Raw genomic sequence first — 15957 nt, forward strand, 5'->3', positions numbered from 1 at the left:
GTAACACGGTGGATGGTCACCTAAAAAACTACGAAATAAAATACGTTTCCGGATATGTATATCAAATTAACAACAAAAAAGACAGCACATGAGCAACAATTTCACCTCACGAAATAACAACTGTAAACATTGCACTAACCTAAATCCATATGAACGGTAATACATATCCTGAAATGCAAGTTGGCTCTGACAAACCGAGTTCAAACCGGTTATAATCACGTTGCAAATCGAGTTACAGATGCGGAGACCAGCGAGGTAGTAGTGGAGGCCTCTGTTCAGCGGGCACCGATCGGGGTGCGCGTCATCTGGAGCAGCGCGTGCATCCCTGTCCGCGAGTCCGTCTCTGCATCTCACGGCGTCTGTCTGCACGTCTCACCGCGTCTCATCACCTGGTCCCTCTCTCCATCTCACCATGTCTTTCTAAATCTCACTTTGTCTCTCTCTCTGGTTCTGTCTCAATGTATGTGCCCCTGTGCTCAACTCAGTGTCTCTCTCTCTCTAAGTCGTTACAGCCGTTCTCTCCCTGTGTCTGTCTTCACGTCTCACTGTGGAGCTCTCACTGTGTTTCACTTTCTCGTGTCTCTGCGTCTCTAACTTTGCCATTGTCTCTAATTCAGCGTTCTTCATTGCAAGGCCCGCAGGCCACTGGCGGCCCCTGGTGGCCTTTAGTGCGGCCCCTGACGTGCGACCCCCGACCATACACAACACGTGACACCACCCCACCCATCATCATCATCACCGTGCTGCTGTCAACCCCCTCTCGTTTCAAATGTGTGGCGGCCCTCATTTGCACCGATGTCTTTTCAGTGAAAGTGGCCCCCCCTCGGAAAATGAGTGAGGAACACTGCTCTAAGGCATCTCTGCAACAAGGCCCAGTAACCTGACAGGGTGAGCGGCATGTTGACGAGATGGCTCTGGATTGCGAGCGTTCACCTGGTACAGTGTAGCCATTCATGAAGACGATGGGGCATGCTGTGGAGGAAAAAAAAATCGAGTTTAATTAAATCACGTGACGTATTTATGCGGAACTTTTTTCGCACCGTACGTAGCCAACCGTGCTCATCAGAGGTGCGGCGGGGGGAACGATAACAAACTAAACACAAAAAGCAGTTCTAAAAAAATAGAAGTCTGGATTCTAAACACATTCGACTAAAATAACAACAATGGCAGGTACCCCTTACCAACAATATAACAGAACAGTTACCCCTCATCAACAATGCGTAATTAATATGCCGTATATCAAAACTCTCAGCACGTTCGTTGATAACACTGCCCTAAAATATAAAGAATATATAAATAGGCGAAGTTCGGATAATAGCTATTTATTTATTTTGTTACTTGGGCTTTTGCACCACTATAAGTGCAGCAGCATCACCAAAGAATTCCTCTCATCTGCAGGACGTCATTGGCTGGAGTTCAATATTCCTACAAAGGCAAAGGTGCAGCCCTGCCATTACTTGTCCATGGCACTGCTGGCAGAATGTTCTCCGCTAGAGGGAGCTGTAGAAAGGACATCCCTAAAGGGTATGTGGCCGACGAATTCCACTCTATATTATTGTAGTGGATTTAAACGAAAAAATATTAATACATATTCCATCGTTTCGTCAAACAGGCTTTCAAAGTGTAATCTTTTTATCCCTCTGGGGGTCGATAGAATGAAGACCAATTTTGTTACCATGTGAATGTTGAGCCCGAACCGCCATGAAAACGCAGCGGGTGACTTCACGTTGCGTTCTATCATTAATCCAACTCTGCCCCCCCCCTCTCTCCCACTGTAGCAGAGAAGGGGGGGGGGGGGGCGTGCCACTCACGGATGGACGCGACCTGGCACAGGTGCGACATGATCTGGTTCTCGATCTTGCGGAAGGAGTCAAAGTCCTCGGCGAAGTAGACGTGCTTCTCGCTGGGGCGGCTCGCCACCTGGTGCATCTCGCTCATGTCCGCGTCCGCGATGCCCACCGCGAAGATGCTGTAGCCTGCGGGGGGGGGGGGGGTGGGAGTGTGGGGAGGGTGAGTGGGGGGCACCGTGGGAGCAGAGAGGGAGAGAGATGGGTGAGTGGGAGAGGGGGGAGAGACAGCGTGGTGGGTGAGTGCGGGATAATGTGGGGGAGGGGGGGGGGAGACAGGGTGGGTGGGTGAGTGGTGGGGGGCACCGTGGGAGCAGTGTTGGGGAGGGACCGGCCAGTGTCCGTACCATTGCACGGGGGGGGCGGTATGGGGGCAGTCTGGGGGAAATGTGGGGGGGTGTGGGGCGGTGTGAGGGGGGTGGGGGAAGCCAAGTGAACGCCGACACGGACCGCTGGCTCGGAGCTCTTGCGCCGTCTTAGTGACGTCGTCCTGCGAGCGTCCGTCCGTGATGAGGATGAGAGCCTTGGGCACGGCCTTGCGCATCCCCCCCGTGGAGCTGAACAGCTCCTTCTGCACGTGCTTGAGGCCGCGGCCTGCATGCACACACACGCACGCACACACGCACATACACGCATGCACATGCACACAAACGTGCACAAACGTGCACACACGTGCACACACGTGCACACACGTGCACACACACGTGCACACACACGCATACACACACACGCACACACATGGAGCGGTCGCCGTCGACGAGAGGAAACTTTTCATTTCGACTCTCAATTTTAGTTTTCAAATGCCAAAATTGAGAACAGTTTGCTTTTTGTTTATCTCGAACAAACAGAAAAAAACCCCACGTAAGCCGGTACTATAATTGGGCCAAATTTCTGCTTCCCGCACCCATTCATTACGGTTCACGTCAGTAACCTACTCGCTCAGTCGGTGATTCATGGCAGTGTATCGTATATATGTTACATGTAATAAGCCTTATCAAAGAAGGGTCAGTCGGGCTCGTCAATTTGACATTTCCGTGTTATTCAGGGCTCGTGTTGCTTTCAGCATCAATAGAAACTGATTTACGAGCAGTCGTTATCGCGCTAAACGTTTCACTGACGCTCGTTGGACATTTCATGGTTTCTGTTCGAGCGGGCTGCCTGATTTTACAGCTACAGACAACTAAGATAAAAATCCCTCCCATAGAGCCCTAACGGACTATTGAAAGCTAGTGCTGCGCGCAGCGTGTCCCTATTAAGATTGGCATGACTCACGATGTGATGGGGGGTGGTGTGTCCGGCACCACGCCGTCTCCTCCGGGGCTGAGATTTTACGCACCAAAACCGGCACTAACTTGAGCCCGAATTGACCCGGGGTGTTAGATCAGCGTCGGTTTGGATAATCGCCACTCGCAATAGGAGTGAAACCTAACATGCCAACGTTGGGCCAACGTCGGGAACGTCCTCGCAACCGTTTGCCCAACGTTGGGCTGACGTTCCGTGTTGACAGGGGAGTCAACTCGTGGAGGCTTTCACACGAGACATTGCGGGAGGTAGGAAGACGTTTTTACGGAGAGATAACGAGACCCAACGCACCCCTCGCTCGAGACGTACAGTCTCAATTCACATTTGGACGTTCAGGAAAATCAATATCTATAAAAATGTTAGACTCATTAGTTCTTGTAGACTGAAAATTTTGCAATAATGTTGATGTTTAAAATTATGTTTAGGGAAGGCTTTACGTGCATGCGAAAAACACTTTAGACAATTAGATAAACTGTGTATGAGGAATCATTTATTATCACAATGATCAAAGACATCTCTGTCATCAGAATTCAACACAGAAAGTCATCTTAAGACTGGTGCGATGCACTTCAAATATCAGGAAAAATTCCATATCGCGGCCAAAATTGAAGTTGAGTTTTTTTCATTTTTATTCAAATTCAGGGAAAATGATTACACTGCGCACCTACCCAAGCCCTGCCCCCCCCTCCACCCGTGCCCCCCCCCCCAGACTGACCGGTCTTGGTATTGCCCCCCAGGTACCGCACGGAACTGAGAGCCCCCAGCACCTCCTTGCGGTTCTCGTACTCGTTGAGGTCGAACTCTGTGCGCGGGTTGTCACTGTAGACCACCAGGGCCACCTGCACACAGAGGGGGGGCGGGGCGGGGAGGGGTAGGGGGGGCAGGGGGAGGGGGCCGGGGGGGGGGGGGAGAAACGTCGCCATCGGCACGCGCGCACAGCGACACCCGCGTGCGTTTTTCCGCGAGCTATGCGGCCGCCCTGCAAGTCGCTTTGCTCAGCGGCCGCTGCTAGTGGGAGGGTCTCTACGAGAGCTCGAGAGCGCTTGCAGAGGGTCTTCTGTTCTCCTCTTCCACGCTGGCCAGACGCATTCAAAGGCTGCGGCTGCACACCGACGGTTTGCCCCACCACACCGGGACCGGCCGATCGAGGTAGGGAAGATGACGAAGATCTTAGAGCCTGGACTTGAACTCGGGATGAGAGGTCATCGGAGTTGGGGCGGGCGGCCACGGCATGGATGGAGTTCCACGCAAGGCAGTCAAGCTACTGCATCGCCCTGCTCAAACGGGCATGTGGTGCTGATCGTAGCTATCGGAGGATCCCAGAGCCAGTGGTGGAAATTCCACATTTCGATGGCTTGGATGAGTCTCTCTCTCTCGAGGAGAAGGCAATCGCCATTGACGTCGTCGTTGCTTCACCTGCGAGGCGCTGGGGCCGACCCTCTCGAAGGACGACACGATGCCGTGCACAAACGAGATCAGCTTCTGGAAATTCTCCTCGCCGATGCTCCAGGAGCTGTCCACCAGGAAGACGAGGTCGGCCTTGGCCGAGGTGCACACTGTGGAGGGGTCGGAACCGCGTGCAAGCGCACGCATGTGCACCGCCTTAGTTGAAAAAAACAATCGGCTTTACAGGAACGTGTTAAGATGCTCAAACAGCAAGTAAACACCGATCGCAAGGCATCGGGTCTGCATTAACCGCGCACGCCTGCGGGGAAAACGTACAAACGGAACGTGCTTTGAGAATAATAATGATGATAATGTTCGCATTTTCTTTGCAGTTGATTGGCGTACACCAGAGCTACAGCTTCCTTTGCGGCGCTGTCTCACCACGGGCGTTAGACCAGAGACCAATGCCTGAAAGGTGAACAGCACAGAGGCAATGGAAATATCAGAGCATTGGCAGCTCGGCTTGCAGAGGTTCGTGTTTCAAGTCCAGCAGCTGCCCTGATTATTATTATTTATCGCTTACTGGACTGTTATTGTACATTGCTCTGCTGGTTTCAATGTTTTTTTATTACTATTCATTAGTCATGTTGATAAAAATGTTATTGCTTGTGTTCCACGCAGCCCCTGTAAACCCTAACTTCCCATGTAACGTCGTCACTCCCGTCGTGTCAGCCATGCCATACAGTTCCTGTAAACCCTACCTTGTAAATGTAATTGCATGCGTTCTACGCAGGCCCCTGTAACCCTCCCCCCCCAACCAGATTCAACGTGCCGGCTGCCATCCTATCAGCCTCTGTGGCCGGGTCGCCACTGGCAGAGAGCTCAATGGGGCCTGACCTGCAATAAACGAACCGACTCACCACTTGGGGTCTAATGACCGCCGTGGTAACACCATGCGCCGTCCGGACCAAATGCAGACGTTAAAGATCTCGTGACATCATTCTCAAGAGCAGGCCACCGTGTTGCCAGCGTCAGGGTCCATGTTTTCCAAATTCCAAAAATACACCGCGAGGTTCTTCAATTGGGATCGCACACAAAGATCCCCCATAAAGCCTTAACAGGCTGTTAGCGAGCACCTATAAAGGCCAGAACGGCACACGAGGAGGTGGGTGGCTAGCACATGCCTAGCCGCCTTTGTCTCCCCAGTGGCGATGTTTAAACACTGCACCGGGTACTCATTTGAGGCCTAATCGACCTAGGGGAGGCCCAGGACCGTTTCAGATAATCGCCACGATGTTGGCCGTGAGCGGGAATCCATCTCGGATCGCCAGGTTCGTACCGCAGTACGCGAACCGCTACACTACCGCACACAACAGAGATCATCGTCCCCTTACTTGGAGAACTTATGCCCCCCACGGGGCAAACTTGTAAATGAGACTCTATCCTGGTCTCTTGAAATCCTCTGCTGGTTAAACAAAATCAACGTGAAACTTGGTTTTAAACTCAAGCAAACACACAAATGACAAAGGCGACGGCACGTAATCTTGGGCTGGAGAGCCAAGTGCCGTTTGCGAGCACCTTGTGATTCTCCTCAATATCCGTTCTCGCTAGGACGCAATGTTCCGAGAAATGTTTTGGAATATTGATTTACCTTCCCCAATATTTGCACCCCCCGTTTCGATAACAAAATAGTCGCTCTTTATATGCGAGTTCATGTCCATGCGTTTTCAAACAAATTTACGACCGCTTTTAACGTGTAACGTTAGCCTGCCGTCTGACACATGAATGAAATCACTCAACTTCAGCTCCGAAATTTCCGAGTACAAAAATTCAATAATTTAGGGGGTTGGGGGATTTTTCTAATTATCAATGATTTATTTTTATAATTAAGGATGCACCCAACTATCCTTGTGCCAAAATGTCAGCTTTTGCCTGCCCTTCCACAACTTTCATCGGCATTCGTGATCTTCCGCACGAAGTGGACACATCAGACTCCGCCGTCAACACATCGATCTACACTGCGTGCTCCGCGAGCCGGCCATTTTTAAAAATACTTTTTTTTCCCAACGTCCGCGAGAGCCGTCAAGCGCTAAGGCACGGGCATGCGCAGTCGCGCTTGCGCGACGCTACTGCCGCACGCACATAAATCCTGAGCGCGATGCCCAACTGACAAGGAGTTAATTGCTCGCCGCCGCGACCGGCCGGCCGGTCGATACACCACCGCGGGGCGGGGCACAAAGGGTTCACAGGCGGCGGGGATTATGAATGGCCCGTTCGCTGGGGGGCCTCAACGGAGAAACAACGCCGCACTTGCTCATTAACAACGCGGCAGGCGGACACGAGGCGGGGCAATGAGGGAAAGTGAAACTCGCTCTAAACACTGCGCCACCACTCCCTACACACATCACACACAGATCCTCCCCTCCACCCACTACCCCCCCGTGTAACCTACACATCGGCTCCTCTGGCCAGCCACCCCCTCGTGTGCCACGTCACTTATGCCAAAACGCTTGTTAAGGCTATACGGGGGGGATCTTTGTCTTTGTGTGGATAAGATGTTTCCAGGACGAGTGGCCCCAATCCCCCGTGGGAACGGGGGGGGGGGGTGTGCGGCAGACCTTGGCGTATTGGAGGAGGCGTCGGCGCTGCGGTGGGGATCGCCTGCGGGTAGAACGGCATCCCGACGCCCGGATCTGAAACGGGGAAAACAAGCGCTCCTCCGCTTAATATTTTCAACAGCTTCCACTTACTCCATCAGTCTGATCCAGAGGTCGCAACCGGGTACCCGATACCCGTACCCTACCCGATACCTGGTTACCCATACCTGGCCGGGTATGGTTACGGGTATCCGTTTGCGACCCTGGTGCGGCCGGGTATGGGTACGGGTAGGCCGTGAGTCACTGGTGAGTCACCGTTTGTCACTCATTTCCCAACGTCTTGTCTCTTCTTCTCACAATTCAAGTTCCTAGAATCAACCCACCCGCGCCTGCAACATGGCTTCATCCCAGAGGTCGCAATCGGGTACCCGTTTGCGACCCTGGTGCGGCCGGGTACGGGTAGCTGGGTAAGGAATCAAAACCCGTTTGCGACCTCTGGTGTGATCTCTCACTTGGGATGTGGGGGGGGGGGGTAGGGGGGGTAGGCGGTTACCGATGGACTGCAGCACGGAGGCGGGGGGGCCCTCCATGTCACGGTAGCGCGCGTACACCTTGGCGCGGTACTGCACGCCGGGGAGTAGGTTGTCCAGGCAGTGCGTGGTGACGCCGCGGCCCAGCTTGAAGTCCTGCATCGGCTGCTCCCCTGCACGGCCGGCGGGGGCAGCAATCGACACCGACAAGACGCACGTTGACGTGGCCGTGGCGAGGCATTCGGGGTGGTAGTCAGGGGCAGCGGGGCAGCGGGGTGGCTGCCCCAGGCGCCCCTCCCCAATCGGGGCGCTGCCCCAAAGTGTAGCCGGACTGATGGCTGGTGGCTCACGTTTTTCGTGGGGCCGTGCCGGTACCAATACAGTGGTTGTGGGGGGAGGGGGTGAAGGGTGGGAGGTGGCAGGGGTGGTGGTGGGGGGTGAAGGGGGGGAGGTGGCAGGGGTGGTGGTGGGGGGTGAAGGGGAGGAGGTGGCAGGGGTGGCGCATTGCCCCCGGCGGGTGAATTGTCCGTCTCCGGCTGTGCAAGTAGAGGGCTCCTCGTGATGCTTTCTCGCGCCGTGCCGCGTGGCGGCGCATTGGTTGGTCACACGGCGTCACAAAAAGTCAAACTCAGACCCCCCCCCCCGTCAGATATGACGTCACAAAGCTCTACCCCCCCCCCCCAAAACCATATTTCTATTTGAAAATATAACATGCTTCGAATCGCTTGAAACTATTGTCATTGTAGTGTGTATTACAATGATGTTGTAGGAGAAAACATGTATTAAAAAGTCTATTTAATTAAGTAGAACGTGTTGTCTATATATATTTAAAGTTGCGCATTTTGATGTGACGTCACATTTCTCAAAGCCCCCCCCCCCCTCGTCACACATCGTCACAAATGTCTGACCCCCCCCCCCCCCCAGGTGCGTGACGTCATTCATGGACGGCCCCTAAGTTGACACTGACGTCACCACGGCACCTGTGCCGGGCTACGTGCACAAGCGCAGGCGAGCACGCAGATGCGTGCGAGCACGTTCGTGCGTGCGTTCGTGCGTGCGGTGGCGAGCGCGTTCGTTCGTGCGTGTGTGCGTTCGTGCGTGTGTGCGTGCGGGGAGTGGCCGTGCGGTGGCGAGCGCGCTGGCGGCTGCCTCGCACCTCTCAGGGACTCCAGCGTCACCCTGTAGCTGGTGGCGTCGCGATGGGGGTTCCACTGCACGCAGAAGCTGTTCGCCTCCACGCTGGACGCGTACAGGTCGTCGATGCCCAGGTACACTGACAGTCACGCGCGCGCACAACGTGAGCGACGGACCGCCGGGCAGGCGAGAGCGAGCGTGCGTCCTCGTGCGAGCGATTTGAGCGTGCGTGTAAAGTGTCCGTGTTCACGGGCGCATCCATGCACGTGAACGTGCGCACGCGTGTCCGTATGTTCACGCGTGTGTGCGAGCGTACGGCCCACTCACGCGTGCGTCCACGGCCCTGCAGCGGCTGGCTCGCCCCGCCGGGGTAGGTGGCGTAGATGCGCACAAGGTACTCGGTGCCGCTCGCCAGGTTCTGCATCACCACCGCGTTCACGCCGTCGCCCACCACCGTCTCGTACGCCTGGCCACCCTCTGCACGGGTGCACGACGAGTGAGCGAGCGAACAAGTCTGACAATTCGTTATCGCGCGCCCTTACGGAACCACTCATTGAACCTTTAGAAACTGCTTTTTGTGTTTAGTTTGTCGTCCTTTCCCCCGCACTCCCGATTACGTACATCGTGGATGCCGCCGTAAAACTGGCACGGCCTCGAAGGCGGATCCCGAACATCTGCTGCCACCGGTAACTGAGTCTGGGTCTTTGGGCCAGAGACCCCGAAACAGCAGCAGCAGCAGAAGATCGCCTCCACTAGGTCGACTCAGCCTCAATTGAGTACCTGATGTGCTGCGTCAGCATCGGCAACTGGGGACACCCACACTCTCGTGTACCGTTCTGGCCTTCACAGGTGCTCGTGAACAGCACTTGGCCGTACGGTCTGTTAAAGGCTATAACGGGGGGGGGGGGATCTTTGTCTTTGGTATATCACGCACGTGAATGCGCGTGCGTGCGTGCGTGCCGGCACGCGGCGTGACCCACCGACGGGCTGGTAGACGATGCGGTAGCCCATGGGAGGCGTCGTAGGTGGGTCCCACGTGATGCGAAAGCGGTTGTACCACTCGTCCACCACATGGAAATTGTTGGGCGGCGCGTGCCCGGCTGCAACACATGTGGTGCGCGCACACACACGGACACACAGACACGAGCGCATACACACGTGCACGCGCGTTCGCCACTGAGCGACGGTGGCTTCTGTGCCAGGCTAGGTGCACTCCGAGGCCGCGTGAAGTGTCGAAGGTGACCATACGAGCCCACGTGCTATGGGTTGACTGACTGAGACGACTGATAGATGCATGCACGCACAAAGACAAAGGCCCTCCAGTATAGCCTTAACAGACTGTTGGGGCAAGTGCTGTTAGCGAGTAGTGCCTATGAAGGCCGGCACGGCACACGAGAGGGTGGATGGCCAACACCACGCCCGGCCTCCTTACTGATTTTTGCGCACTGCAGGTACTCATTTGAGACTGAGCCGACCTAGGAGAGGCCCAGGACCGGTTCAAATTTCTCATCACTTTTATTGGCCGTGAACGTGAATCGAACTCGAGTGGCTGGGTTCGTAGCACAGCACAACAACCACCATGCCACTGCCTCCATGCACACGTACACACACGCGCACACACATGTACACACACACACGCACACACGTACACACACGCGCACACACACGCACACACACACGCACACACGTACACACACGCGCACACACGTACACACACGCGCACACACGTACACACACGTACACACACGTACACACGTACACACACGCGCACACGCGCACACACACGTACACACACACGCACACAAGTACACACACACGCACACACGTACACACACGCGCACACACACGTACACACACACGCACACACGTACACACACGCGCACACACGTACACACACGCGCACACACAAGCACACACGTACACACACGTACACACATACACACACACGCGCGCCGACAGTCTGCGCCGCTCGTCACTGACTGGTGCGGCCGATGCCGGCGATGCTGGCGCCGTCGCCGTCGCTGTAGAGCGCCGTCACCGTCACCTTGTAGGACGTACTGGGCGCCAGCGGCTGCAGGACCACCGAGTTTGAGCGGGCCGGCACCAGCACCTACAAAAAGACAAAGATCCCCCCATGTAGCCTTCAAAGACCGTTGGGGCAAGCGCTGTCAGCGAGCGCCGACGGAGGCCGGTACGGCGCACGACAAATGCCGGTACGGACGGCGCCTCGCCCAGCAGCTTTTTGTTTCCCCAGTACTGATGTTCACACTCAGCACGAGGTACCCATTTAAGGATGAGTTGACCTAGGGGAGGCCCAGGAGCGGTTCAGGCCCTCGTCACCAATGACAGGAATGGAACTCGGGTCACTAGGATCATAGTGCAGCGCGCCAACGGCACTGCAAGAGCTATGGGATCTGGTAGAACGAAGGAAGCGATGGTGAGGTGCCACGACATCGGCGAAAATACTACAACGACCTCTTGACCCTGGCCGCGTGTTAATTCATTGCGAAATTACGTCGACATTTCTTACATTTACCATTCGTCTCCACGCGTGAACACTCATACATCGCCTCGAAGCATCTTAATACGTGCGAGAGACGCGATCTGCAGGAGCGACGGCAACGCTGTGTGTGAAACTCAACGCTCGCGGGTTCATTTTCGTCTCCTCGTCAAACCAGGGACACGATCGTGAATCTGCCGTGACCTCCCTTCGGAGCAGACGGAAAGCGGCGCAGGCAGGACCTGCTTCAACGCGCCGATTCCATTTTACAACACGGCCCCTTGAAAGCAACGGGAACTTGGAAGGGGTTCTCGCGTGAGAAAGATTTTAACTTCGCAACACGCACAGTTTCTAAAAAAATGGACAAACGTTCGCCGAGCCAGAGCTTCTCTGCCACGCTCGAGCGAGCGTATTTCTGTCCTCTGACGCACTTTCGCTCACGTTTAGAATTTTAACACGCGGCAGAGTATTCCTCCATCGATACGGAGCGTGAAGAAAACCCACCGCCCCCCCACACTCCCCCACTCCCACCCAACTGCCACCACCCCTCCCCACCCCACCATTTCTCATCTGAATGTTGAGAAATGATGGCTCTCGTTCTTTATTCCGCGGGGCGATTCCCCGCTAACGATTTGCGTGGGAGGACAAATGTCAGCGGAGTGGAGATCAAAAAATCCTTTTGGGCCCCGGAGCCCTGGCAAGTGGGACAGCAGCCCTCGCCATGACCTCATAACAACAGCAGCAATCCCAACGACGATGACGACGACGACGATGATGGATAATTACTCATGGCGACGGTGATGATGAATGATGCAGTTGACCAACACTTGGAAAAAATACTATCGTCCTTTGAGTTTCCCGAACTACTTTGTTGCTGCTTCATTCATCTGGGGAAAACCGAGGCTCCGGACTCAACGGGAGGGTGCCGCATTGCGACGTTTGGCCAAATCCACTCATGCATCTTGCCCTTTCATTTAAAAAAAGGTGCCAAAAGCAAGTCGGGCTGTACGAGCGGGGAAATACCATGGCTGGAAAAACATAATCGCTCGCCGGCACTCAGAGGAGCCATGATCTACCCACTGCTGGATGATGGACCCACCCCCTCCCCCCCGCGACCCCTACGTGTAATCATGTCGGTCGTGGAGGCTGTTTGACCATACTTCGCCACGATGATCAGCACGTGCGTTTGTTAAGGGGATTAGCCAGGACCGCTGATGTCAGCCGTGGCCGGTTGGCCTGTGGTTGATTTCAGGTAAACAAGGTGAGAGTGTAGTGTGCTAAGCACTGCAGTAGCAGCAGCAGCGTCACACAGCTTTAAGGTCCCGAGATTTGTAAGGTCGTTGGAGTGGTGGCACAGTGATTAGCGCGCTGCGCTGTGAACCCGGAGACCTGGGGACGCCTTCGTCAACCGGCACTGACCAGGGTGGTGAAGTATGGTCACAAAACGACCGACATGGCATGGGAATGCATTCATGAAGCAGGAGAAGAATAATGCCTGGTCATTCTGGAACTACGTTTGAACGTTTAAACAAAGTGCAGTATCATCATCATCATCATAATTATCACTGCTGGCGAGAGACAGTGGCAGCAGCTGGTGATGTCGACGATGACATCACCAGGCGGGCGGGCGGGCGAGCGAGTGAGATGCCGGTGGAGCGCTCACCATCTCCTCGCGCTGCGTGCGCCGCGTGGGCTCGTACGTGACGCGGTAGGAGGTCACGGGGCCCTCCGCCGGCTCCCACGTCACCTCGATGCTCATCGTCGTCTCGTCCGAGAACACCATGTTCCGGGGCCCCTGGGGCCCACCTGCCCACGGTGGGGGAGGGGGGAGGATTGGGGGGAGGGGTGGGTATTGGTGGAGATCCAGCCAGGGTCACTATCAAGGACACCCTGCCCTGGTCTCTCCAGTCCTCCTTTGTGACCTTTATAATTTCCCTTAACACCCGCCACCACCCAACACACCACAGAAATGTGGAATTTCCACGACTGGCTTATCGGAACGAGTCTGATAATGCATTGCTATGTTACCAAATCTCAGCCACTCTTTCCTTTAAGCCCACATCCACCTTGCTGTTCCCAGACAGTCTCCCATCAGAGAGCTAGCCAGGCTAAAGCCTGCTGAGCATCCGAGATCCCAAGGGATCAGGCGCCTTCAGAGCGATTCGGCTGCGTGGAACGAGTGGCAAAAACTCCCCGAGACGATATTCGCCCCCCAAGCAAATCCGGCACGAACAGTTGAGGCTTTGACCATCTCCATCGGGGACTGGACCGTGCCATCTGATTACGATCACGGGGGCGGGGGGGAGGGTGGGGGGAGGAGGGGGTGGCGAGGGTTCTTCTTACCTGGAACGCGGGGAGCGGACGTGTATGTGAGCACAGACGACTTGTCTCCTGCGAGGGACAAACGCGACAACACGGTTGGTCAACAATTCCCGAATTCCCGCCCACCAAGTTTTCCGTTTCGCCGTCTTTCTGCGACGACGAGAGGTGGGGAATGCGGACGGGGGGGGGGGGGGCGGTCTCGTTACCGGTGGTGACACGCCCCGATAGCGGACTGCTTTCGGCCTCGTCGGCGTGCACCGCCGCCACGGTGACCTCGTACGGCGTCTGGGGCAGCAGCTTCTCCAGCAGCACCGACGTCTGGTCCCCACCCAGCACCAGCTGACCGTGAAAGAAGACAAAAATCATCACCCCGACGGTTAGGCCGCACAGAGTGTATGGGGCAAGCGACGAGTGCTGTGAGCGAGCAGTGCCTGTAGCGGCTAGCACGGCACACGAGGGGGCGGGCGGTCGGTACCACGCCCCAGCCGCCGGTGTCTTCCCAGCGGCGGTGTTTACGCATCGCACCGGGTACTTATTTGAGGCCGAGTCGACCTAGGGGAGGCGATCTTCTTCATCTGCCAACCTTGTGCGAGTCGACCGAAGGGAGGCGCCCAGGACTGGTTCAGATAATCGTCACTGGCGTCGTCGTCCGTGAGCGGGAATCGGACTCGCGTCACTGGGTTCATGGTGTGGCACGCGAAAAGCTACACTACCGCTCCCTCGATCGCCAGCTGCCGTCATCATCAGCAGCAGCCTCAGCCTTGATCTATCCGCTGCTGGACAAAGGCTTCCCCAAGCGGGTTGCGTGGCTGTCGCAGCTCTCCGACGCGCTATCGGCTCATTGCCGTGTGCCGTTCAGGGCACGATGCCCGACGTTTCGCTCCGCGAGCCGGGAGCACGTCTGGCGCCGCGTCCCAACTCTGGCGGCAGCAGTCGGGTTCGTGTTGAGTTTCGTGGCGAAGGAATTGGGGGAGTGGGGGGCAGGGAGGATAAATTCCCGAATTGTTTTGTTTTGTCCATGACCCCGGCACCACTCACCTCCTGGGTGCGGTCCGAGGGCGACGCGGTGAAGCGAACGCGGTACATGGTGACGTCGGGCGCCGCCGCGTCCCAAGAGACGCGAACGCTCTTCTCTCCCACGTCGGAGAAGCGCAGGGACTGCGGAGTCGGGTTCTTCACTGGCAGAGGCAACGGGGTGCGGGGAGTGGAGAGCGGGGAGTGCGGGGAGCGTGGAGCGGAAAGCGCGGAGCGGGGAGCAGGGAGTGCGGGGAGCAGGGAGCGAGGAGCGGGCAATGGAGAGCAAGGAGCAGAGGTGGCGGGGAGGTTGGTGGCAGGAGGCACGGACGGACGCGTGGATGGGTGGGTAGGCTTGACGTGTGGAAAAACAAGGCGCGGGAGGAGAAGATGGTGGATGGGCAGATGGATGCGTGGATGGGTGGACGGATTTATGGACGGACATGAATGCACATGGTGAAGGAGACGTCGAGATAGGGACGGAGAGATAAAGTGTGGGAGATGACGACAGGAGGACATAGAGGACGGGACATGGTCAAAGGGGAAAGAGAGGCAGTGCACGCCAAGACAATGGTTGTGGATATGAACAGAGATGTGCAGCTCCTTTTCCAGGGCCATCCGGCCAGCGGACAGTTGCTAAATTCAAGATGAAAACAAATATCGGCTGCAATGCTGGACAAAGTGAGCAGCACAAAGATAGACGGAGGCCGATAAGGAAAGTGGCGGTGGTAGCGGCGGTGGTGGTGATGGCAGTGGTGGAAGTGGCGGTACTGGCGGTGGTAGTGGTGGAGGTAGTGATGGTGGCAGTGGCGGCGGTAGTGGTGGAAGTGGCAGCGGTAGTGGTGGCATTGGTGGTGGTGGCAGCGGCGGTGATGGCAGTGGTGGAAGTGGCGATACTGGCAGTGGTAGTGGTGGTGGTAGTGATGGTAGAAGTGGCGGCGGTAGTGGTGGCATTGGTGGTGGTGGTAGTGGTGGCGGTGGCAGCGCCGTTGTGGCGTACGTGTCGTGCCGCGGCCGCTCAGCGGCTCCGACTGGCCGTCCTCGGACACGGAAAAGACGGTGACGAGGTAGGCGGTGTTCGACTTGAGCCCCTTGAGCACGGCCGACGTCACGTTGGCCCGGATGTCCTCCTGCGCCACAACGCACGGTGCACACCATGCCGACGGCGCTCCGCAAATTTGCCGACCCACATGGTCGGACCTGGTTACCGCTGCAGCACAACCTTGGTTACTGCTGCGGTGCTGCCCTGGTTATCACTGCGTCTGCATGCGATAACCGCACACAGACACACTCCGTTAAAGATCCCGTGAGCCATCACATTGCTG

General features: G+C 56.2%; 1 protein-coding gene across 3 annotated transcripts in view; it reads right to left on the bottom strand.

Moving 5' to 3' along the window:
* Positions 1-15957, bottom strand: part of COL14A1 (collagen type XIV alpha 1 chain) — a 102562-nt gene that overhangs the window by 30895 nt on the left and 55710 nt on the right. For 2 of the 3 annotated variants that reach the window (XM_078600643.1, XM_078600642.1), the window contains exons 22-37: positions 15633-15762; positions 14657-14796; positions 13825-13957; positions 13640-13687; positions 12960-13102; positions 10775-10906; positions 9777-9903; positions 9124-9273; positions 8819-8935; positions 7686-7835; positions 7154-7228; positions 4566-4705; positions 3865-3988; positions 2298-2441; positions 1812-1976; positions 934-972 (exon numbers count right to left, since the gene is read on the bottom strand). In XM_078600643.1, the coding sequence (XP_078456769.1) occupies positions 934-972; positions 1812-1976; positions 2298-2441; positions 3865-3988; positions 4566-4705; positions 7154-7228; positions 7686-7835; positions 8819-8935; positions 9124-9273; positions 9777-9903; positions 10775-10906; positions 12960-13102; positions 13640-13687; positions 13825-13957; positions 14657-14796; positions 15633-15762 (1957 nt within the window). The remainder of the gene's footprint in view (positions 1-933; positions 973-1811; positions 1977-2297; positions 2442-3864; positions 3989-4565; positions 4706-7153; positions 7229-7685; positions 7836-8818; positions 8936-9123; positions 9274-9776; positions 9904-10774; positions 10907-12959; positions 13103-13639; positions 13688-13824; positions 13958-14656; positions 14797-15632; positions 15763-15957) is intronic. The other variant, XM_078600644.1, reaches the window with a different exon arrangement.

Source organism: Lampetra planeri, chromosome 14 (genome assembly GCF_965212315.1).
Source record: "Lampetra planeri chromosome 14, kcLamPlan1.2.h2, whole genome shotgun sequence".
In the NCBI taxonomy this organism is placed as follows: Eukaryota; Metazoa; Chordata; class Hyperoartia; order Petromyzontiformes; family Petromyzontidae; genus Lampetra; species Lampetra planeri.